The 21487-nt window shown below is 53.2% G+C and overlaps 8 protein-coding genes across 8 annotated transcripts; 4 read left to right on the top strand and 4 right to left on the bottom strand.

Annotated features, from left to right (window-relative positions):
- Positions 1 to 393: 393 nt before the first annotated feature.
- On the bottom strand, positions 394 to 1018 carry HTA1 (histone H2A; the record flags this gene model as incomplete). The annotated part of the gene is made up of 3 exons (XM_049395064.1): positions 394 to 449; positions 503 to 795; positions 963 to 1018. 3 exons carry the CDS (start codon positions 1016 to 1018, stop codon positions 394 to 396), a joined length of 405 nt encoding a protein of 134 aa, XP_049258928.1.
- Positions 1019 to 1506: 488 nt separating this feature from the next.
- HTB1 (histone H2B) lies at positions 1507 to 2077 on the top strand (the record flags this gene model as incomplete). The annotated part of the gene is made up of 3 exons (XM_049395063.1): positions 1507 to 1672; positions 1772 to 1931; positions 1987 to 2077. The coding sequence occupies 3 exons, from the start codon at positions 1507 to 1509 to the stop codon at positions 2075 to 2077; spliced, it is 417 nt and encodes a 138-aa protein (XP_049258927.1).
- Positions 2078 to 2810: 733 nt separating this feature from the next.
- On the bottom strand, positions 2811 to 4253 carry ATG4 (Cysteine protease atg4; the record flags this gene model as incomplete). The annotated part of the gene is made up of 2 exons (XM_049395062.1): positions 2811 to 3276; positions 3334 to 4253. The coding sequence occupies 2 exons, from the start codon at positions 4251 to 4253 to the stop codon at positions 2811 to 2813; spliced, it is 1386 nt and encodes a 461-aa protein (XP_049258926.1).
- Positions 4254 to 4876: 623 nt separating this feature from the next.
- Positions 4877 to 7342, top strand: J4E88_001392 (uncharacterized protein; the record flags this gene model as incomplete). The annotated part of the gene is made up of 2 exons (XM_049395061.1): positions 4877 to 4991; positions 5052 to 7342. The coding sequence occupies 2 exons, from the start codon at positions 4877 to 4879 to the stop codon at positions 7340 to 7342; spliced, it is 2406 nt and encodes an 801-aa protein (XP_049258925.1).
- Positions 7343 to 8782: 1440 nt separating this feature from the next.
- Positions 8783 to 10531, bottom strand: J4E88_001391 (uncharacterized protein; the record flags this gene model as incomplete). Its single annotated transcript, XM_049395060.1, has 8 exons — positions 8783 to 9136; positions 9184 to 9449; positions 9501 to 9843; positions 9891 to 9950; positions 9998 to 10067; positions 10117 to 10159; positions 10235 to 10311; positions 10371 to 10531. 8 exons carry the CDS (start codon positions 10529 to 10531, stop codon positions 8783 to 8785), a joined length of 1374 nt encoding a protein of 457 aa, XP_049258924.1.
- Positions 10532 to 11213: 682 nt separating this feature from the next.
- Positions 11214 to 14613, bottom strand: J4E88_001390 (uncharacterized protein; the record flags this gene model as incomplete). The annotated part of the gene is made up of 5 exons (XM_049395059.1): positions 11214 to 12933; positions 12984 to 13297; positions 13345 to 13576; positions 13630 to 14489; positions 14566 to 14613. 5 exons carry the CDS (start codon positions 14611 to 14613, stop codon positions 11214 to 11216), a joined length of 3174 nt encoding a protein of 1057 aa, XP_049258923.1.
- Positions 14614 to 15256: 643 nt separating this feature from the next.
- J4E88_001389 (uncharacterized protein) lies at positions 15257 to 16385 on the top strand (the record flags this gene model as incomplete). The annotated part of the gene is made up of 3 exons (XM_049395058.1): positions 15257 to 15360; positions 15422 to 15972; positions 16024 to 16385. The coding sequence occupies 3 exons, from the start codon at positions 15257 to 15259 to the stop codon at positions 16383 to 16385; spliced, it is 1017 nt and encodes a 338-aa protein (XP_049258922.1).
- A 3394-nt stretch (positions 16386 to 19779) lies between these two features.
- On the top strand, positions 19780 to 20889 carry J4E88_001388 (uncharacterized protein; the record flags this gene model as incomplete). The annotated part of the gene is made up of 1 exon (XM_049395057.1): positions 19780 to 20889. The coding sequence occupies one exon, from the start codon at positions 19780 to 19782 to the stop codon at positions 20887 to 20889; it is 1110 nt and encodes a 369-aa protein (XP_049258921.1).
- Between the last annotated feature and the right edge of the window lie 598 nt (positions 20890 to 21487).

Raw genomic sequence — 21487 nt, 5'->3', positions numbered from 1 at the left:
CGCGATGGTGTTATACGGGCGACGCAACGTTATCGCACGTGTAGGGGAAGTGGAGTCTGCGCGTTACTCAGATGAACAAGCGCGACAAGTGGCGGTGTAGCTAGCTGGTGGATAAGGTTACACGGCGCGCATGGCAAAGTCCAAATAGCGCGTATGCAAAGCTGGACGTTAGCAAGATGGAATTCACGGCAGAAGATGGTAGATGAAGTGATATGCTCTCGATTCAGCTCATGAGCTCGCGGTCGTCAATACAACCAGCTAATATACAGCTCTGGTATAAATCCCGTAAAAAGCCGAGAACCCAAACCCAGACCGACTCCCATTATCATTGCAGATGAAAAAGACCCATGAAGTAACCACGCCGTGAAGAAGAAACTCAAATGCAGGACGCGTTTAGAGCTCCTGCGAAGGACCCTTGCCAGGCTTGGCTGTCTTCTTGGGCAGAAGGTCTGAAAGTATGTTAGCAGCTGATGCGATGCGAGTGGACTGTGGAGCAACGTACTCTGGTGAATGTTGGGGAGGACACCACCCTGGGCGATGGTGACGTGTCCGAGAAGCTTGTTCAGCTCCTCGTCGTTCCTGATGGCGAGCTGGAGATGGCGGGGAATGATACGGGTCTTCTTGTTGTCGCGGGCAGCGTTACCGGCCAACTCGAGGATCTCAGCAGCGAGGTACTCAAGGACGGCAGCGAGGTAGACGGGGGCACCGGCACCGACACGCTGGGCGTAGTTGCCCTTGCGGAGAAGACGGTGGACACGACCGACGGGGAAAGCGAGACCGGCCTTGGATGAGCGGCTAAGGACGAGTTAGCTATGATGCAATGTTGGAGATGGAGTGCGCAATGCAATGCGAAAAGACGCGTCAATCAAGCAAAAGACGCGTCAAAAAGATGCAAAGTGATGCTAAAGAATGCGCAAGGCAAACTGGAGCTAGAGGCGCGATGCAGGAGATGGAGTACTCACGATTGGGCGCTGGACTTGGAGCCGCTGGCCTTGCCTCCGGACTTGCCTCCAGTCATTTTGAGAGAGTTGGTTTGGGGGTTGGTTTGGAAGTGGGAGAGGTTGGAGAGTTGAGTAGATTGAGCGGGATGAGCTGGTTGTGGGCGTGGAGTGTCGAGACGATGGATTGCTTGCTGCTGTCGGGGGGCGGGGCGGTCTTATAAGGACGGCGCTGGACTGTTGTGAGTGCGCGAGATCAACCTGCCCACGCTAGCGCGCGAAAAGGCAGCGACGCCGCCTAGCGCCTGCCGCCAGACTGCGCAAGATCAATGGCGGGCCTCGCTTAGCCACCAAACCGGCAAGAGCTGCTGCACGGGCCTCCCAGCCGCTGCTGGATCACAACATGAGAGCGCGCTCCCCATAAGTAGCGCACTCCCCGCCGTCGACGACCTTTCCCTTCATCCATCGCAAACTCCCACCACGACGCTCGACCAACTCCATCTCACTCCAAGCTTCTGCTTTTAACCCAAACCCACCTTTTTTACCACCACCTCTCAAATCCACCAAAATGCCCCCCAAGGCCCAGAAGACTCCCACCACCGGCGGCAAGGCCCCGGCTGGCAAGGCTCCCGCTGAGAAGAAGGAGGCTGGCAAGAAGACCGCCGCGCCCTCCGGTGACAAGAAGAAGCGCACCAAGACCAGGAAGGAGACCTACTCCTCCTACATCTACAAGGGTGAGTTTGCACTTTGCGCGTCCTGAGCGCGCCATCCAGCCTCTGAGGCCTTGCGCTTCATCGGCATCCATTGAGCAGAATTTGCTGACGCGTCTTTAGTCCTCAAGCAGGTCCACCCCGACACCGGTATCTCCAACCGTGCCATGAGCATCCTCAACTCTTTCGTCAACGACATCTTCGAGCGCGTCGCCACCGAGGCCAGCAAGCTCGCTGCCTACAACAAGAAGTCCACCATCTCATCGCGCGAGATCCAGACATCGTACGTTTTCCGCGCTTCTTCCGCATCCAGTCTCACATACTGACTTCATTCACAGAGTCCGTCTGATCCTGCCTGGTGAGCTTGCCAAGCACGCCGTCTCTGAGGGTACCAAGGCTGTCACCAAGTACTCTTCCTCCACCAAATAGAGTGCTTTCTTTTCGCCGGATGTTTTCTTTGGGTCTTTCTTGTCTATTTGACAAGTGGTTATGGGGTGCGGTGTTCACGGGTCCTTTGCTAATGTGATCATGGGTCGGTTTGTCTGTCATCGAATCATCTAGTCGTATTCGACTACGAGGTCCATCAGGGTCTGTACATTATACCACAGCAGACGGGAACGAATCAATTATTTCGAACTTCACACATGACTTCATTTCCTTTGACTTCCGCTTTCTCAACATCGTATCCTCTTCTCTGACTCACAGACTGCCTTTCCACACAGAACGCACTGCGCCATGCAGCCATGACGCGTAGATCTGGAAGCGCGCCTTTGTCGAGACGATACGCGATATCGACGCGTGGCTGGGGGTCACGCGCCGTGATCTACGAACACGCGCCGAACGCGTCTTTGACGATATCTCGACGAAACCGGCGGAACTGCGCGTTTCGCGTTTCGGGCTCAGATGACGTAGGCGCCCCGCGACAGCAACGAGTGAACTCCGGAACTGGAATGATAAGCACGAGTTTCCACATGGCAAGCGTCCGCACCTTAGCAAACATTACCAAGATTTATGGATTTACGGATTGCGCACCAAAACGCGGCATTTACGGATATACACGTACCAAACCCTCGAAGCCCATGACTCCAGACATGCATGTACCCGTATTGATATCATTGCGAGACCCAACAGAAAACGCCAGAGCAATCAAGATAGCTGTTGTCTATTGCAAGCCATCCTCGTCCCAACTCTCGACTTCGTCAATAGCCCCCTCTCTTTCTTGTCCTCGCGGCGCTGGCTCTTTGTCCTGCACGTGCACCACGCTCTTGCCTTGCACGCTGCGAACGCCTTCTTTCCAGTTGTCGTAGTCCTCTTGTGACGTTATGAGGAAAGCGAGAAGCATGGAGGGGTCCATCTCGCGGATTTGGAGACGGCGGATGCGGCGCGTATGGCAAGACGCGAGTTCTTCGGCGGAGTAAGATGAAGAGTTTGATGAAGGGACGATGGTTGTGGATGACGAGGTGGATGTTGCTGAAGCTTCTAGTGTAGAAGAAGTAGTTGTTTCCTGGTCTTCAGTGGATGACGAAGGAGACCGGTAGGGTAAGAGTGGGCGCGTGCTGTGGGGATCAAGGTAGAAGAAGTTATTCGCCTGCGTAGCTACGAAGTAATGTGATGCTGAAGGGCGGCCACTGTGAACAGTTAGTATAACTCGTCTCGAAGTATGACAGACACTTGTTGCGCCTCACCCTGCAATGCCGATGCTCTGCTTCATCTGCAGGCTCGCCTTCAGCGCCTCCCAATACACTGGAGTGATCTTGTCGATGCCCAACCTTGTGCCGACGAGGATCAGCGTAGGTCGCCATTCTCCGTCGTCGTCGTCCACAGCGATTTGCTTCAGCTTATCTTCATACACGTCGGCGCCGTCACCGGATACGTAGACTCTCAGTCCAGCTTCCTTGTACTTGTGCACTAGATCCTGTATGCATCGTGCTGCGGCTGAGGGACCGAACCACTCGCCAGGGTACTTTCCGCATACAGCAGCGCCGTGTTCGACGAAGCGGTGGATAGAGAAGGGCGCTTTCGGATCGTCGGCAAAGAGCGAAAGTATCTCATGATGCTCGGGCACATCAGGCTTCTCTTGGTATCTCCAGTCCCGTCCAAGACGTAGCATCTGCAGCGCGTTGGCGAGTATGCACTGCCCGCTCCTGATCATGCAGCCAAAGCCCGTATCCGATGTGAATCCAGGCGAGGCGAGGTTCTGCATGCGCACGCGGAAACTCATAGCGCTCGTTGCCTTTGGGTCCTGACTTTTCTGGATCGGGGCGAAGCCAGACCGATAGGTCATCCAGATGCGCGACTCGAAGTCATCGAGGAAGGCAGAGGGCCAGTTGCCGTATTGTGCTGGATCCTCGCCATTTGGAGCTTCCTTGCGTTCGGACTCTTCGATGCTGGTTCTTATCCAGCTTTCGTCTTCGTTGCGTTCGGACAAGGGCGTGGGTGCAGGCGTCCCGGTAGCTGGGGAATCAGTGGGTGTAGGCTTGGACGGCGGCGGCCGGGGGTCGTAACGCTGGCCTAGCAGCCATATGGGGTCGTTGGAGTCGTTGGTGGGCGGAGGGTCGTAGAAGGTGCGGACGATGTTGCGGCTGACGCGCTCGAAGTCATGCATGATGGCTGCAACAGAAGGTGTTGTGGCCAGGGCGACGATGGATGCGGAGGTGATGCGGAGGTGCCGAGATGAGGTTGCCTAGAGCTGACTGCACGCGTTCGTACTTGCCACGACTATTTGCACATACCCACGATACCAGACGGTGGGTTGATGTAAAGGAGCAACACGATGTGGAGCTTCGTGGGTTGGTGCAGCCAGCTGCAGAGGGTCAGATGCGGCTCTACGAACCCAGGTTCCGCGGGGGAGGGGCCTGCGGTGCTATCACCTGGCTGTGTCACTGCGTGGCAATCACGTTCCTGGAATGCGTTGGCTGGAGTATGCGCAACCCATGTATACATCACCGCGATTCAAGCGCATTTCATTCATTCACTCTACCATGACTTTCATGCTCAGAAGCTGCTGGTGCACTGTCCACGCATCTTCAGAGCTCACCGGGGAGCGATAACCAGCGGCTCCATCGTCATAAGCTCCGCTAAGCTAACCCTGCGCATCATTACTAGCCCCGCGCCACTCGCGACCCTTCGAGACATCGAAGAGCGCATCATCTCCAAACACTCGCCAACACCGTTCTTTTCTAATTTCCTTCGTTTTCACCGCACAAAGCTTGTCGCGCCGCTGTCGCTATGTCGAAGGGCAAAAAGGGCAAGAGCAAGGCCAAAGGCGGCTCGGCCAAGGGCACACCGCAGCGCGCACAGTCCAAACGCCACTCATACCAATCATGGCCAGTACATGAGGAGAGTACGTTTGCGCTCTTTCCCCAATCGCCACATTGAGATTGGGCTGTATTGACCGTCACAGCCGCGACCGCCTCCAAGTTCTCCCTCAAAGACGAGGCGAAATGGATGTCAAGTCACCGCACCGCTGCGTTTGAAGCTGGCAAGAAATTGCGACACATGCCCATCGAGTTCATAAGCGCCGGCCACCTCGAAGGCACGCTGAAGAAACTCACGCCCGACGCAGAGACGGCCCACGTCTCATCTGAATCCAGCGCTGAATCCATTACACCATCCTCGCCCTCCTCCACCCCCGACAACACGTCAGCAATGGCACACATGGCCATTCGCAGTCCCTCGCCCGCGCCTTCTGAGGCTTCGTCTTCGAGCGCCGACGAAGTGCTATTCAGAGGCCGTGGAAATCAGCCACCAGCTGCGCCTGCCGCCACCTCGTCCTCTCAACAGGCACCCAAAGCCACCTCTATTGCGAAGCCGCCACCCACATCATCCGCACACGCGACCGCGCGACCATCACAACCGACTCCTTTAACAGAGACCCCATCTGTTCAGACACCCGAGCTCACCGCTGCCTCTACTACCGACAATACATCCGTGGCAACGACAGCCAAGCTTCCAGTATCGGTTGAGCTCAGCATTCGAGGCAACGCTACATCTCAGCTGGAGGTAGAGGTGGACTCGGATGCCGATGACGTTGATCAAAACCAGTTCTCAAAGCGAAGAGGAGGCAGACCCGCGTGGGAAGGCACAACTACCGAGTGGCAACACCGGAGCAAACCAAATGTCGGATGGTTGCCTGGCAATGCCCGCCCTGACATGGACGCCTATCTGCGCGGCGAGGTAAACCCTCGCGACGCCGCGATAGATGACTACATGCAGAACATGGAGGAGTTTGGTCTTACCGAAGATATGATGGCTTCGTCTGGCTTCGCACGTCGTGAGATGGATCTGGATGCGGGCAGTCATAATGATTGGGAGTCAGCTTCTGGAAGCGAAGATGGTGGCAACGAAGATGCAGGCGATGGCACTGAGGAGTGGGACTCAGATATGCTGCAGGATTTCGACGACATGGACACCGCATCAGACGTCGCGGACAAAGTCGTTCGGATTCTATCAAAACGCATGCGCAAGAGTGGCCTCCAATATCTCTGCGTATACGAAGATTCGATAATAGACGAAGCTCGCTGGATCTCACCTACACACCTCAAGTCTGGTGACGAGAAGCTACTGATCAAAGCGTTTGAGGCAGAAGCTCACGAGCGTGAGCAGCAAATGCTCTCCAGCAGCGACTCCGAGGACGACTCCGAGGATGAGGACGATGAAGATGAAGAAGCTGAAGACTGGGATGATGAGACCATCGCAAAGGTCTTGCAGAAGCAAGAAGAGCTTGGTCTGGGTGGCGACGAAGTGATGCTCTATGGTGGCGATGAATATTTTGGTGGATCGGGCCCATCTAAGAACTACTCATATGGCGGTTACGGCAGGTCCAACAAAAAGGGAAAGGGACGCGGCCGGGGCAAGAGAGAACCTACTTTCCCCTCCGCTTCTGCCATGGTCGCGGCCCTTGAAATGGATCCATATGGCGGCTTTGACATCATGGACACTGAGCGCCCATCGCTTAAACCCAAGAAGAAGGGTCGTCGTGGTCAGCCACCGCCAGAATTGGATGACTCAGATCTGAACGAGCAGTTGCAAAGCGCGTGGGCGAACGACAGGGCCAAGAAGCGTGTGAAGAAGGCCGAGCGCGAAGAGTTGCGTCAACAAGGCTTGTTAGGTCGCAAGGGCAAGGGCCCCAACCTCAAGGTCAAGTACCAGGGTGGCCTCGATATGGAAGACATTGTCGAAGAGCTTCGTGAGTTCTTGCTAGGCGACATGCAGACACTGTCTCTCCCACCCATGGAGGCTTATCGCCGCGCCACCGTCCATCAAGCTGCTTCATTCTTCAACCTGAACTCGCGTTCTCGGGGAAGTGGTATGGACAGGTTCACCATCCTGTCCAAGACCAACCGTACCCGCACCTATACGGACGACGAGTTCGATATTGCGATTGCGAAGAAGGGTTTCCAGAAACGCCTTAAAGGTCCTCTTTACTCTGAGGGTGGTGGTGGCGGCCGTCCGGGCAAGTTTTCTACCGTCAAGCACAAGCAAGGTGGTACACGCACGCGTCCTCAACTGGGCTACAAAGATGGCGAGACTGTCGGTGCGAATGCCCCAGAGCTCGGTCCTGAGAGCAAGGGCCATGCCTTGATGATGAAAATGGGATGGTCCAACGGTGAAGCTCTGGGTGCTGGCGACAACAAGGGCATCCTAAAGCCTATTCCCCACACTGTCAAGACCAATAAGGCTGGTTTGCAGTGATCGCGCTGTTCGTATCACGACATCGCTTAATGACGTTGCTGTTCCCGGACGTTTACGAAGTGGTGTTTTACGACATACCTGCTCAACCACACTCACATGCGCAGCACTGGTTGCGTTTGATATGGCATGTAGTACCTTGTGTGAATACTTGTTTGTATTAGTACTGGCGAATTCTGTGGCCTACGATGGGTTGCCGAGAACAGCACGGTTACGAAGGGCGATAGCGATGGCATTGCATAGCGTGGCGGAGAAGGCGGCATTGTCCATGTCTTCCATCGTCACCTCCAGATCCACCGCGGCGGCTTTTCATGCAGCTGTCATTTGGAGCTCGCGATACTTTTTTTTCAAGGCCGCTCAAGTATGTCTCTTCGACTCATGATCCTGTCGCGACATCGCTTGGGTAGGCATCAAAAACACATCAAAATCGTACAAAAAAATCCAATAAAATACTAGAATTTATGAGCTGAGCCACGTAATGTGACGAACCCAGTGACTGTTACGTAGGTTGCTTTGGTGATGTATATGGCCGATGTAAGTACTGACAAAAACCTCGGGTCCTTGGTGTTCAATTTCTTCACGATAAAGCATGTCACCAAACCGATCAAAAAATCATAACACAGCACAACGCGTACTTTTTGCCTTTCCATAACGCGTCACAGTCTCTTTTCGACATCATTCCTCGTTGGGACGTGAAAAATCGCAGAAAAAAACGCGCGCACATATGTTTATACGCGTGGTATGCATACGAGGTAACCATCTAGCCAGCTCGATGAACTTGACTACCTTGCAATGGAACCCCATCGATACAATGAAGCTGAAAGGTGGAATAAGCCATTGTCCGATTCTTTCTATGCAGCAAGGTAGAGGCCGATTGTCAACTCGTTTCTTATTAACTCAAGCTAAAACACCATTCTGGAGTCTACATCCAGACCTGACTATCCAAACAACAAGGGTTTAATGCACCTCGGAGACTACATGCACAGCCTCGCACGTGGGTCATACTCCACCTGCCATCTAGTCTCCTACATTCTCCTGAAACTGGTCGCGATAGCTTGCTCAAACTGTTGCGTGGGAATAAAGTAGGCGCATTTGGATAATCGTTCGATGAGTCAAAGTTCCCACTGAAGGGCGTCAACCGACAGAAAGCCTCTAACAAGGCAAGCAGTCTGAGAGATCTATTCGTAAGATAATCGTGACAGAAAAGACACAGACACCATATGTGTAAGTCCCCAAATGTTATGTACGGAACGCCGAACTAGCCATGCTCCCCTTCTTAACCAACAAAACGCGTGCCGAAGTTGTAAATGATGCCAAATGAGGGTGTCATGTTCCCCAAAGTGTCAAGATGTAATGGATATCGTAGTGAAGGTCCTATTGTACTGGTTCGTCCGGGTTCTGCAATCTCTTCCCAAGGTAAGTATGCGAAACGAGCGGATTCGATCAAAACGCGGCGTATTCCTCGTTTGGTGGCAGTTGATAGTTCTCTGCGTGCAGGCCCTTGAGCGCTTCCTCGCCGTCCTTGGTGAGGTCTGGCCTACCGACTGGTGTGACTGCGCCGGTGAAAAATCGTGGCTTCCACTCTTTCTCCGCCGCCTTTCGCTCTGCAGCCTTCTGCCGTTGCTTCTCTTCTATCTCGGTCTTGAGGTTCGTCGCCAGTCCATATTGCTTGCCTACTATGGCATTCGTGACGCCGTCCCAGAACTTAAGGGACTCGTTGGGAAGCTGCTGCTCGAGCGGTGGGACGATCTTGGCTACGGGGTCAAGCGGGTTGAGGTCGATGATGAGGTTCTTCTCCTGCTTGATGTTAGGCTGTGATCCAGACCGCCGCTCAGTGTACTTACAGCAACCTTAGCAAATGGCTTGCTGCCAAGGGTGTAGTAGACCTTGTCCTGCCAGTTGCCCTCTATCCGCGCGAGGACGTCCTTCTCCGCGACATCCTTGATCTTGGTAATCGAATCGTTGTTGGGGTCGTACTTGAAGATGACACCCAAGACCTTGTTTTGTGATCGACCGAGCCAGCCTTCCTCCTGGTATTCTAGGATGACCTTCAGTCCGGTCTTTGGGCAGGTAACGAAGCAGCTGTCCGCGACAGAGACGTTGAGGGAGCCTGTAGAAAAAGTCAGCACCTTTACGGTACTTATATGCTCTCATAGCTTACCTCGCAGAATGCCCCCAAGGTAGGCGGCTGGGTGAGTGAGTTGGTACTCCTCATTGCCTCGGTTCTTCAGGGTGATGAAGATACCCAGGTTGTGCGCTCCAGCCACCACTCGTACACTTGTACCTGTGAACTTGGCGCTCAGTTGATCATAACCGCGCGCACTGATGCCCTTCTCGGGACAGTCGACATAGAAGGCGGAGACGGGAGGGTGGTGGGAGGTTTGCTCGGTGAGGTAGGAGACGGTGACGGTCTTGCCATCGCCTTTGACGCTGTTGGAGGCGCTCGAGGGAGCCGAGTTGGGGGTCTTGAGGGTGGGGTGGGTGTCTTCGATCTTCCAGTTGCACTGCGAGAGTCAGTAACCAGCTCGTGTAATTTCCGACGGAAGCGTACCCTGAAGAACTCGCCCAAAGTAGAGTTGTAGGGCTTGCAAGGCTTGCCCTTGACGTATTTCTGTTCCAGCATTAGCTATGGCTTCCTCACCGGAGCGTGCCTCATACCAGGTCCTTGGTAAACCAGAAGCGCAAGCACCCCAGCATGCGCCCCAGATCATCATCCGAATCTCCGATACTGTGGAGGTCAGTGCCAACTTCTGCAGTGTGAATCGGCTTAAACTAACCTGATGAATGTGTCGGGCCTGTCCAAGTAGTGCCAGTACTCTGCTCTCTGTCAGACGATAGTCCGGCTACAGCGACTTGCGAGGCTAGCCATCGCAGTTCTATATTCATATAACGTACCCAAGTTTGGCCTTGGTTCGAGGAGTTGTGCGGGGAGGGAGAAGCGGACAGCAGCGAGGTCGGAGACGCCAATAAACCTGGAGAAGGACGGAGTTAGCTTTCGCGCGTCTGCTGTGACCGGATGGTGCTACGTTACCTCCTCAAAATGCCCAGGAAGGTCTTGAACTTGGAGCTGTCATCCGGAGCCTTCTCGACGGCAGCGCTTGACGGTGTGGCAGCCCGCGAATTGTCCCGCGAGTTGAGGGCGGACGTGGTTGCAGAGCCCGGTTGGGCCTTCTCTGGCGCAAGGTCCGCCATGGTTGCTGGGATATAGGTTTTACTCAAGAGAGTAATAGCAAGTGGAGATAGAGGCGCGAATCTATATCTAGGTAACGATCGATGATGTCGTCAGGTGTTGAGGCGGTGCGCTTTTCGGGTTCCCTTGGCACGCGCCGGAGCTCTGACGTAGCGCAGCCGATAGCCTTCAACCTGGTCGCAGCGGGGTAGTGGAGAGAGAAGGGGAACAGTAGCAGGTGGAAAACAGCATGCACATGCAAGTTGGGTGGTTATCTCAAGTTGCAGGGGCTGCTATTCTTCTGCTTAGCGTGCCGTTATCGTACCTCTAATCCCAACATGCGTCTGCTGCAAGGTCGAAACGCGCAATAGGGACATGCATAACAGATCGTGCATCGCTTGATTGGGTGCAGTCTCGCCACCCGACTCTCCCCCCTACCAGGTTTCACAACTACAAATAGCCTACTTCACACACGTGGAACCGCATGAGATGTGTAAGAGAACTCATGATCTATTTTGCTGAGACGCAAATTTATCAACTCAAGCGTGATGGTGCAGCCTGACGTTCTCGCTTCCAATAAATGCACACAACGACGCCAAAGCTCCAGTCGTGCAGGCTAATGCGTGATCGATTTGATCGACAGTGCAAATGACCGTCGGCCACCCCTAAACGCCGTCCATCGTACCCTGCGCTATCGTAAAGTCATCAATCATCCCATTCCCGCCATACGCCAATCTCGCAGGCCTTGGGCGTGTCGGTGTAGATTTCCACATCGTACCATTCCTCTACCGGTCCCCCAGAGCCTGACAGCCTATCAAGAACGAGCCATAGTTCGCCTTGCATCCCGAGCTTCGGGTCGATGTTGACGCTCTCGGACCGAACCGTAGCAGTGTCAGAGTACTCTCCTTGCTCACTGGCGATGATGAACTTGCGCTCCGGGCCTCGACCCATCTCAACACTCAACCGGAACGGACTGCGCGCTAGCTTGCCCAAATCGACGGCGCGAGGGCTCGTTGCTTTCGAGAATCTGGCGATGATAGTGTATGACGCCAAGCGCCTAGGCCACAATGGGGCAGCAACTTTGTGTATGCTGGCACCAAAGCACGCCGGAGCGAGCTTCATCGAGAGCAATCCCGCCCCGTCGCGCGGCACTTGCTTCAACAGTACCTCGCTTGTGCTGTCAACTCGGAGTTGGTAGTCACCAGTCAGACCAGCTTCAAACAAGGAGCAAATGATCGTGTAGGAGCCTGGTTGAAGGTCTTTGATCTCTGCGAGAACACATCCACTGCGGTGGTCACCCGAGTCTGCTAGCACATCGCGACTCTGCAATCGATATAACCTCTTTCCGTATCCCAGAGCAAGTTTGACGTGTAGGGGATGCTCATGGTTCGTGCTGGTGAGTAAGATGGCCAGCGAGCTACGCTCGCGGACAGTGAGCGAATACTGAGGATTGTCGAAATATTTTGATGAGTCTGTGCCACCGCCGGCCGTCTGCCTTGTCCATGCACCTTCCTCAGTCTTCTGCGACGGGTACCGCTGCGCCGCCTGTTCCAGTGTGATTGGGAAGTTGGCAAACGCAGACAAGGAGAAAGTGTACAGTGATGGAGGCAAGTCATCTTGATCGATCACCACTGTGTATGTCGAGTTGGCATCCGCGTCACTGCGAAGAAGACATTGCGGTGTAGTAACGTAGTCGCTCGATTCCAGGTATGTGTCCTTCATGTATAGGCGTTCTCCCTGGCCGTTGCAAATGTATATGCTCATGTATCCCTTCGGTGCATCCCCTTGGGTGTTGACTTGAGTGTCGGGACGAATGCTTCCGTCGTTGAACGCATCTGACTCCTCTTTGGTGACTGCTGGTACGTCCCGGAAATGGCGACTAAGAAGAAACCATACAGGTCCAGCACCTTTGGACGTAAAGGCGAATTGTGGATGCTTGACAATGCAAGCGCCTGGCGACGATGACTCTATGTTCCACTCGAAATGAATGTCTTGTCGATAGCGGAAAAGACCAGGGTTCCAATTCAGATACAGGCTCTCGAAGTGTTGTATGACCTGCTCCAATCCAATCCAGAATGTCGTCGGATGCGGCCGATCCTGAGTGGGGACACTATCCCTGTGATAACTCTCAAGGCTGTAATTAGAACCACGACTGGAGGTAGACGCAGGCGGATCCATGGCCGTCACAACCGAAGGGCGAGGACCGCGCCAGCCTTTGCCTTCGACCCATGGATTCTTGATAAGCAACAGACGATCATGCTCCGTCTCCCTCATGTCCAGCACGACGTAACTGTGTTGGCCCTCGAGACCAAGTTCACGCTCCTGCCTGGTCGACATCTTGCCAGTACCTGCTGTGACCAGAACATCGCCGTACAGGAAGGCGTTGTGTATGCGCTTCCATATCTGATCTGGAACCGTATCGGCCCTATAAAAGTTAGTATGGTCAGCTATGGGATTAGAGAAGAAACAACTTACTCTTGCAAGAAGACCTGTTCTGGTATCCAGCCCGTCAAGGTCCAGAGATCACTGCACGAGTTGCTCCCAGGGAAATCGTAACCGCCGCGAACTTTCAGGTATGCTTTCTCAAGTAGTGCTGGCCATAAGAGGGCTGGATTACGGCGGTCGAAGACATGAAGCAGACGATGTGTCTTTGAGACTGGTAGTCGATCATCGATAACCACCTTTCTCCAACAGCCGTTGAAGTTGAGTCGTACGATGTACTTGCCATTAGATGAGGTTAACGGCTTTCCAAGGTGCTTGTCATATGGATATATCTTGTTCGTGAGCATCTGCCACATTTAGTACCGAGACTGCAGAATTTCTGGGGATGGCAAACCTGATCGTGACCGCGTTCTGAGCGAGCAATACCAGCGCATAAGCTTGTGACCACCGAGCAATCTGAAGCTGCATCCTGTACAAGATCGAGAGGCCTCGTGCTAGACATCAAGGGCCCGATACCAGCCCTACCGTTAGGGAACTGCGAGGGTGGCGGCACAGCTTCTTTGGCACGCAGCCAACCGAGAAAGAACTGCTGTTGGTATGAAGACAGACTCAGATCTCGCGTATCCCTGTCACTGTCAGTATGTCTGAACAACCCCAGTATGACCATCAGGTAACGTACGTGTAGGCTGCCTCGCCCTCGGATACGAATTCATCCGCAGATGGAGTCTTGTCCCAAGGTGGGAACTTGAAGCCATTGACTGTCGAAGCCTTCAACAAAATGATGCTTTCTTTTGTGGGTAGTTTCCTGCTCGAAATCGGCTCTCGTAGCCTGTGTATCTGAGAATGAGGTGCGGTTGAGGGCGTTAGAGCTGCTGTTTGCGACTCGGGTACTCCAGGCTGGGACTCTGCGCTAGAGGGCTGTGGCACGGCAGATGAATTCAACACGGATTCGTGTCCGTTCTTCGGATGGTTGTCACGGTCAATGTTGGCGTTTGAGCTATCTTCGTGTGACGCATCAGTGACTGCACTTGGTACATCGATTGGAAAGGCGTCATCCGAAAGATCAATAAGCGGCATTAAATCTCGGCGCGCATCTTGCTGGAAAGAAGGCACGGCTGAAGAGAGATCTGACTGATGAACGAATGCTGAGAACGAAGAAGCTGATGATTTACCTGAAGCTGCTGGACCGTCGATAGGTCCTGTAGTCGAAGAAAGAGCCCAACGGGACGTGTTTGAACGCGTGGTCGAGTCTTCAAAGGTTGTACCTCGAGTTGCAGTCCCGGCGACCTCTTTGGCCCATTGACCTACTCGCTCATCTCTGGAGCTGGAGGACTGGGGTTTGACTAGAGGTGTCCATGTTTCATCGGCCTTGATGCGATCGGCACGAGTCAACATCTCGCTGCATTGCGCCTTGAGCTCCTTCCTTTCGTCTGGGTTTGACGATAGTTGGATCGCTTCCATGAGGTTCTCGGCCACGCTAATTGCGAGACTGAATGCTTCATCCTTGGTAGCGGCTTTGTCAACCCGCGAGCGATAGTCCTGGCAGCTTGATTAGTTGGAGCTACAACGCGGGACTTGATGTTGCAGCGAGAAGTTAGTTGTCTGTATCACATACGCTTGCGGCCGCCTTGTAAGCCTCAATCTCAGTAGCCCGGTCAGCCATCGTGAATGACTTGAGACAGGACACGGTAAGAGAAATTTGACCAATACTAGCAGCGACGACGAAGCTACTTGCGTTGTGCCATAGCGATGCGACTGACTATGGGTGAGTGGAGTCAAGGCGCACTAAGAAGCTGTGATGGTGCTTTGGTGTTGTGATGTTGTGATCTGGGGCGGAGTCTCTAGCGCGACGCACGTTCCTGCCAAACGGCCGTCGCGACTGCCAGTTCCAGCAGGAACAGCCAGTTCCAGCGCATAAGTGACGAATCTAGACGTCTCCTTCCACGTGTGAGGCATATCCGGCCAGGCACGGCTTGCTCACTTTCACCGAAGTGATCGACAGCGGCTGCGGTGAAGGAAGGTCCAAGGGAGCAGGGTGTGTCGTCATCCGAACCTGAACCTCGGCCTCTAGGACCTCGGGAGAGGTCAGCCATGCATGCGACAGCGCTATCGCGTTGCGGGCACCATGAACGTCCCCTGCCCGCTTTTTCTAACTTCCGATGCTGCTATCTCCAGTCTTCAGATTATTACTGTCATGATGAGATAGTCCGAATTAGTCGCTGATTCCACACCATATCCTCCGCCCGTCACACACTCCGCAGTCGCAACACTTCGCCAAGCCTTAGCAACTGTGCTCGACTACCACTATGGCCGGCCAGTCAAAGGTAGAAACTCTTCCACCATGGGGTAATGCTGTCGCAGGCGCCGCTGGTGCCGTCATCGCAAACACCCTTGTCTACCCCCTAGATTTGTACGTCGCAAATTCCCCGAGCCTTTCTGGGCAGAACGCAAAGATACTAACACAACCTCAGGATCAAGACGCGACTACAGGTCCAGGTTAAGCGCTCGCCTACGTCCAACGACCCCAATCCCGCCGACCACGAACACTACGATGGCGCCATCGACGCGTTGCAGAAGGTCTTTGCGCAGGAGGGTCTTTCTGGACTATACGCCGGCATAGGAGGCTCTCTGCTCGGCGTAGCATCGACCAACTTCGCTTATTTCTACTGGTATACCGTTGTACGCAGCCTCTACATGGCGAACCGCACGCTTCAAACGTCACCGAGCACGCCGGTCGAACTCTCCCTTGGAGCGCTCGCGGGAGCGCTCGCCCAGCTTTTCACAATCCCGGTCGCAGTCGTAACGACGAGGCAACAGACCATGAGCAAGGCGGAGCGCAAGGGCATGATCGCTACGGCTATGGACGTGGTCAACGGTGATGACGGCTGGACAGGGCTTTGGCGAGGACTCAGGGCGAGTCTGGTGCTCGTCATCAACCCATCAATCACATACGGAGCGTACCAGCGATTACGGGAAGTCATGTACCCAGGAAAGAAGACGCTGAAGCCCCTCGAGGCGTTCCGTAAGCCATGGCCATTACCATAACTCAAGGAAAGCTACTAACATCTGTCAGTCATCGGAGCCATGTCCAAGACGCTTGCCACAATCGCAACCCAGCCGCTCATCGTCGCGAAAGTCGGTCTTCAATCGAAACCTCCACCAGCCAGGAACGGAAAGCCTTTCAAGTCCTTCACCGAAGTCATGCAATACATCATACAACACGAAGGCCCGGCGGCGCTATTTAAGGGCATCGGGCCCCAGATCCTCAAGGGCCTGCTCGTCCAGGGTTTCCTCATGATGACCAAGGAGCGCATCGAGCTTTCCTTCATCTTGCTATTCCGATACTTCCGCCAAGTACGCGCCGAGAAGCTCCAGAAGCTGGCGAATATTGCGGCAGAAAAGGCCGGTAAGGCAGCACCGATACTGGCCAAGTAGGCCTTGGCTTGCTGGCATATCCTTACCTTCATCTCAAGTGTATATATTCGACTTTATACTTGGTTACGGAGGCGGATTGGCCGAGCGTTGTGTTGATTTCAATATGGCGTTTGGCATTGATTGTTACCGCGGTTATACACATAGTCTGTCTTGTAAGCATTCTTGAATTTCTACCATTGTGTACACTGTGCTGGTGATGTGTCATGACCATCGTTGCGGCCACGCTAGCGGAGGCGCCGTGCGGAGGCTGTGAAGAGATCCGAGCAACAATGTCCATTCACGCAAAGAAAACCTTAACTAGAACGCCACGCTAATTCTCCGCTACTGTGCCACTATATCACACCGGTCTTCGTTTTAGCGCTTCTTACTTCTCAGGTCCATCAACAATTAGGAACACTGCCCAGGTGATCACGCACATTTGACTCACAACTCATTGATATCGCTGTAGCTCCAATACTTTACTCCTACCACCTCTTGCAAATCCACAGCATCCGTGAATACAGATGTGCTATCTCCGACCTACAAAGTACGCATGCGGCCATATTTCTCCTATCCACAAACCAGGCCGCCAACGCCCAACTGCCAAAGAGGATGCTAATCAATCAGACCCATACGCTGAGGTAAGATCTGAGGTATACGAAATGCATACAAGACATACACTGACTTCGAAATAGTGGCCAACACATGAGGACACTACGTTGAATGGGTGCCAGGATTCTAATCGTAGAGGTGCGCGATGCCCGGACCTTTTAGAGAACCTGGAGGTGGTATATCAAGACGAAGAGGGCGGCGAGTGTGATGAGTGTAAGGCGAAGAAAAAGTGCACAGTATTGTAGGGGGAGATGGAGTGAGACGACTGTGGGTACGCAAAAAAGCTAACAATCACCTTGATAGGAGAGTAGGGTAGCCACGAGCATTGCAGTGTCATATAATCTATAAATATCCTTGTGCGAGTTGACAAGTATCTTCCGATCGACTACTAAGTAATGAAAAATGCACGTACAGTATGCCGATGAAAGCGATGGTACGTGAGCTAGTATAAATCATACATCCTAGAGCCTCCTTCCCACAGACCCAGTTGAAGAGCCTCATCCTTGATAGTGTAATACCTATCTCGCTCTTTACGCTAATCTATGTTAGACTTCTTTCGACTGTACAGAAGGACTTCACTCCCCCAGTACTCCATGGACTCACTACTCTCGCTCCAATTACTCTGGTGATCCCAGGCTTCGCTGCAAAAGTTGGTTGGTCGAGGAAACTTAAACAGCTTGGGGAACCCTTCTTTATCGTGTTCTCGTATTTCCAGCTCGTCGGATTGATGCCAGGATTTGTAGCCATCCCGTGGAGAGTAGACCGACTCAAGACTTCCTTTGCTTCCACGCGTTGGGTACCATGACCTGACACAGCCAGTGCGTACTAAACACAATGTTTCGAGCACAGGGCAATGTTCGAAGAACTTCATAGCGACGGAGCTTTGATCTTCATCAAGTTCATGTTCCCACATCATTTCCCCATAGATACTACCGTACCCTGACCCGTCATCAGAATATTCGCCCTCGAGATCTTCGTCGGTGACCTCTTGTATGGCAGTAATCGCGATTTTGGTCAGCTCTGGGAACAAGCCAAACACTTCAGCGAAGGTCTGTGTTCGAGTCAATATTGAAAGCGCTCTAAGAGAGACAGCACCTCTCGCGGTCGTACTTACACTCAGTTTTTCCTGGCCAAGAGTGCCTCGCAAGGCTAGACTCTGAATCTCTGGCAAAAACTGCAGCAAGCGTTTTATATCTTTCTTGCGCCACGTGTCGCGGCAGATCTCGAAGTCCGTAAGGTGCTTCAACGCCCCTGCGGCATGCATTATATTATCTTGGTCGAGGTTGTACTCCAGAGCTAGTATTTCGACATTTGGACAAGCCTCCACGAGGAATGACCAACTGCCACGTGACAGTATGCGCAGACGTACAATGCTAGAGAGAGTGATTTGATGGCGTTGGAACGTGGCTCTAAGACCGGATGTGTCGACGTCCTTTCGATGAGTGACAGAGAGCTCAGCGAGGGACTCCATCTTGGGAAGAGTTTTGGCAAGGCGAGTCCTGCAGAATGTCTTGTTGCCTGGCGATGTCGCGACGATGTCACAGGTCCTGTGTGCATGGTATTAGTATACTCACCGGAAGATGAATGATATCCGTAGGACCCCAATGCGCACGTACTTGATGGCCGAGAGAACCACGGGAAGTGATGGAATCAGCGGATTGCCTTCTATATCTCTCAACCGACGATTGAGGTCTCCCATAGAAGAAGCATCGCGGGAAACGTGTGTGAACAGTTTGGGGATCGCGATTGCCCGCATCCTTTTGCTTACGAGTGACAAGCAGAATAGGGAACTCCCTTCCATGCGATAGTCGAATCTCGTCTTTTGCAACCCATATCCTTCACTCCAGTACTTGACATCAGATGTTTGCGACTCCCACATGAAGTCAATGACGATGGCAAGGACATCATTATTTAGACCCTCGAGAGTCAATAGTTGAAATGGAGTTGCCTGAGGATAATGGGTTCCTTGCTCAGGTGCCGCCTTCGATTGCGGTTGAGTTGGCGCGTGAGATGGTATCCATTGTGAGGCCCCCCACTCTGAAAATTGCAGCGCTGGGGTAAGCACAGGTGCCTTTAGAGAACCGTGAGGGTCGAATTTGGCGAGATGTTTCAGCACTCGCTGATACCTTTGCGGATCTGGGTCAGGTAACGTAGATGAGTTAGTCATGATTAGTGTGAGTGATCAAGTTCCACTGAGTGGGTTCGTATGCCTAGAATAACCTCGCATGACCTGCTGCCGTGATCGCTTGCGTTGCGTTGCGAGATGAGGTGAGAGGAAAAGTGCTAAGGGAAGATGAGAAGGAGCTGGTAGACGCGCCTGATTGCTCGCGTCGCTAGCGCGTCATTTTAATCCGCATTCGGCAAGAGGCCCTTCCGCACCCTCCCAAGGTCGCACTTCTGTTACTCTGTGAGGGGAATGCCTAGGTGTAAAAGTTTCGGCATATAAGACGATACAATCTTCCGAAGAGCAAGACAAGTCGGCGCTCACGCGAGTTTGATTCGAACCCCACCACAAGATGGATGTGTGCGCGGGCGCCGACATGATCTCGAGATGCAGCAATCAAGCAGGATACTTTCGCATGTATGCTTACGAGATATAGGTTATAGCTTGCCACTCTCAAGCTTCAGCTGGAATCTGAGCGGGCTTGTACGCAATACACGGTACAATAGTGGAAATGGATTTGATTGACGTCATCGATACAAGGGCATGTCATGCTAAGGTCAGTAACTAAACAGACTCTTTGAACGTACCCATTTCAACAGCACGCTCCCATCCCGATAGCAATCCGTATCTAGCACAATCATGTCCGAGTCATCAAATCAATTACCATGGCATTCCATACCGTCATCCACCGCAACATGCAAAGTTCACCTCATTCAGGCCGGCGGCATCCACATCCCTACAGACATGGTCTTGCTTCCCGGTCCGGACAAGCCGCAAGACCCGAACGACTCTAAAGACGAGAACGGAAAACGCAAGTCGTTCTATGCTCCAGACTACGTGTTCCTCATCGAGCACACAGCCACCGGGAATAAGTACATTTTCGACCTAGGCATGCGAAAAGATCTGGAGAACCTTCCGCCACTTCTCGTCGAAGGCGCTCTACCAAACTTCAAGTGCGAACCGAAGTCTCCCGCAGAGATACTGCAAGAGCACGGATCACCTGATCAACAGCCCGAGAAAGTCAAGGCCGTTATCTTCTCGCACATGCACTTTGATCATGTTGGCGATGGAGCCAAAGCTGGATTTGAAGAGGCGGAGTTGTGGGTTGGGCCGACCTGCTGTACCTACGCGAGACCGGGTTATCCGGTTGATGAGAAGGCTCCTACGCTTAGCGAGACTTTGCCGGTTGATGGTAGCAGAAAGATTGTAGAGAGCTATGTGCCAGATGATATCTTGAGAGAAGCAGGAGATAAGAGGGCAGGTCAGGTCATGGAAGGCATGGTCAAGGGAAAGTATGCCGCTGTTGATCTAAAGAAGCCCGAATGGATGGGTCTCGGTGCATTTGATCGCGCCTACGACGTCTTCGGTGACGGCTCAGCATACATCGTGGATGCGCCAGGACACTCTCCGGGCCATCAAATGATGCTAGTGCGAACGACATCGGGCTCGACCGAGAACGAGAACACGTTTGTACTGCTGGCTGGTGACTGCTACCACCATCTCGACGTTCTCAAAGAGCCCAAACGCACTGCGAGACCACCATATGCGAAGTCAGGCATGCACGCCGACCCAGAACAGGCAGTGAATACAATGCTGCGCACAAGAAGTTTCGCGCGAAAAGACAACGTGTGGGTCATTGGAGCCCATGACACCAGTGTTGGCGAGGGTATCAAGCCCGGAGTGAGGGAGATAGAAGGGTTGGTAGAGATCAACGATTGGTCAGCGAAGGGATGGAAAAAAGGAATGTAGAACACACCGAAGTATCACGATGACCAATTCATCGTAAGCAAACTATAGGGTTCACCCTCCATCGATCGTCGTATTTGCAATCATTCACATGCTCCGACACCAAGCTCTTGGCTCCCGAGACACCAAAAGCTTGACCACCGTCTCCTCTCCCGAATTTGCGTCACACTGTCCGCGGCCCACCCATGGCCACCGCGTCCTGACAAGGACCACCCAACCCCATCGCTCGGTAACAAGCGTAGATCCCGCGGAGTCCGAGCATTGCCGTTACCCGTGGCGAGGAGCGGTTCATCTTGCGATGCGGCACGCAGGGTTTCGGAGTGTTTGAGTGGCTTGGATGCATGAACGACAGTGGCGTGATACTGGTACTTGGGATCAACGGCTGCCTGAAATCTGAGGGAACCAGGCTAATTAGGCTGATCTTGGAATTGGCAAGTCTGGACAGGTAGATCGACATGGGATGTTGCGGATGCTGACATTTGGTATTCGAATTGCATCATTAAGAATTCTATGGGATATCGTAGACGTTGAACATGTGTCTTTAGCCGCTTGCAGCTTTCAAGATTAACCAACAACAACAACCAAAAAGAGGAGCGAATTA

This window comes from Alternaria novae-zelandiae, assembly GCF_023758075.1.
Source record: "Alternaria novae-zelandiae strain BMP 2774 chromosome Unknown scaffold_2, whole genome shotgun sequence".
In the NCBI taxonomy this organism is placed as follows: domain Eukaryota; kingdom Fungi; phylum Ascomycota; class Dothideomycetes; order Pleosporales; family Pleosporaceae; genus Alternaria; species Alternaria novae-zelandiae.
This window is presented reverse-complemented; position numbering and strand designations above follow the sequence as displayed.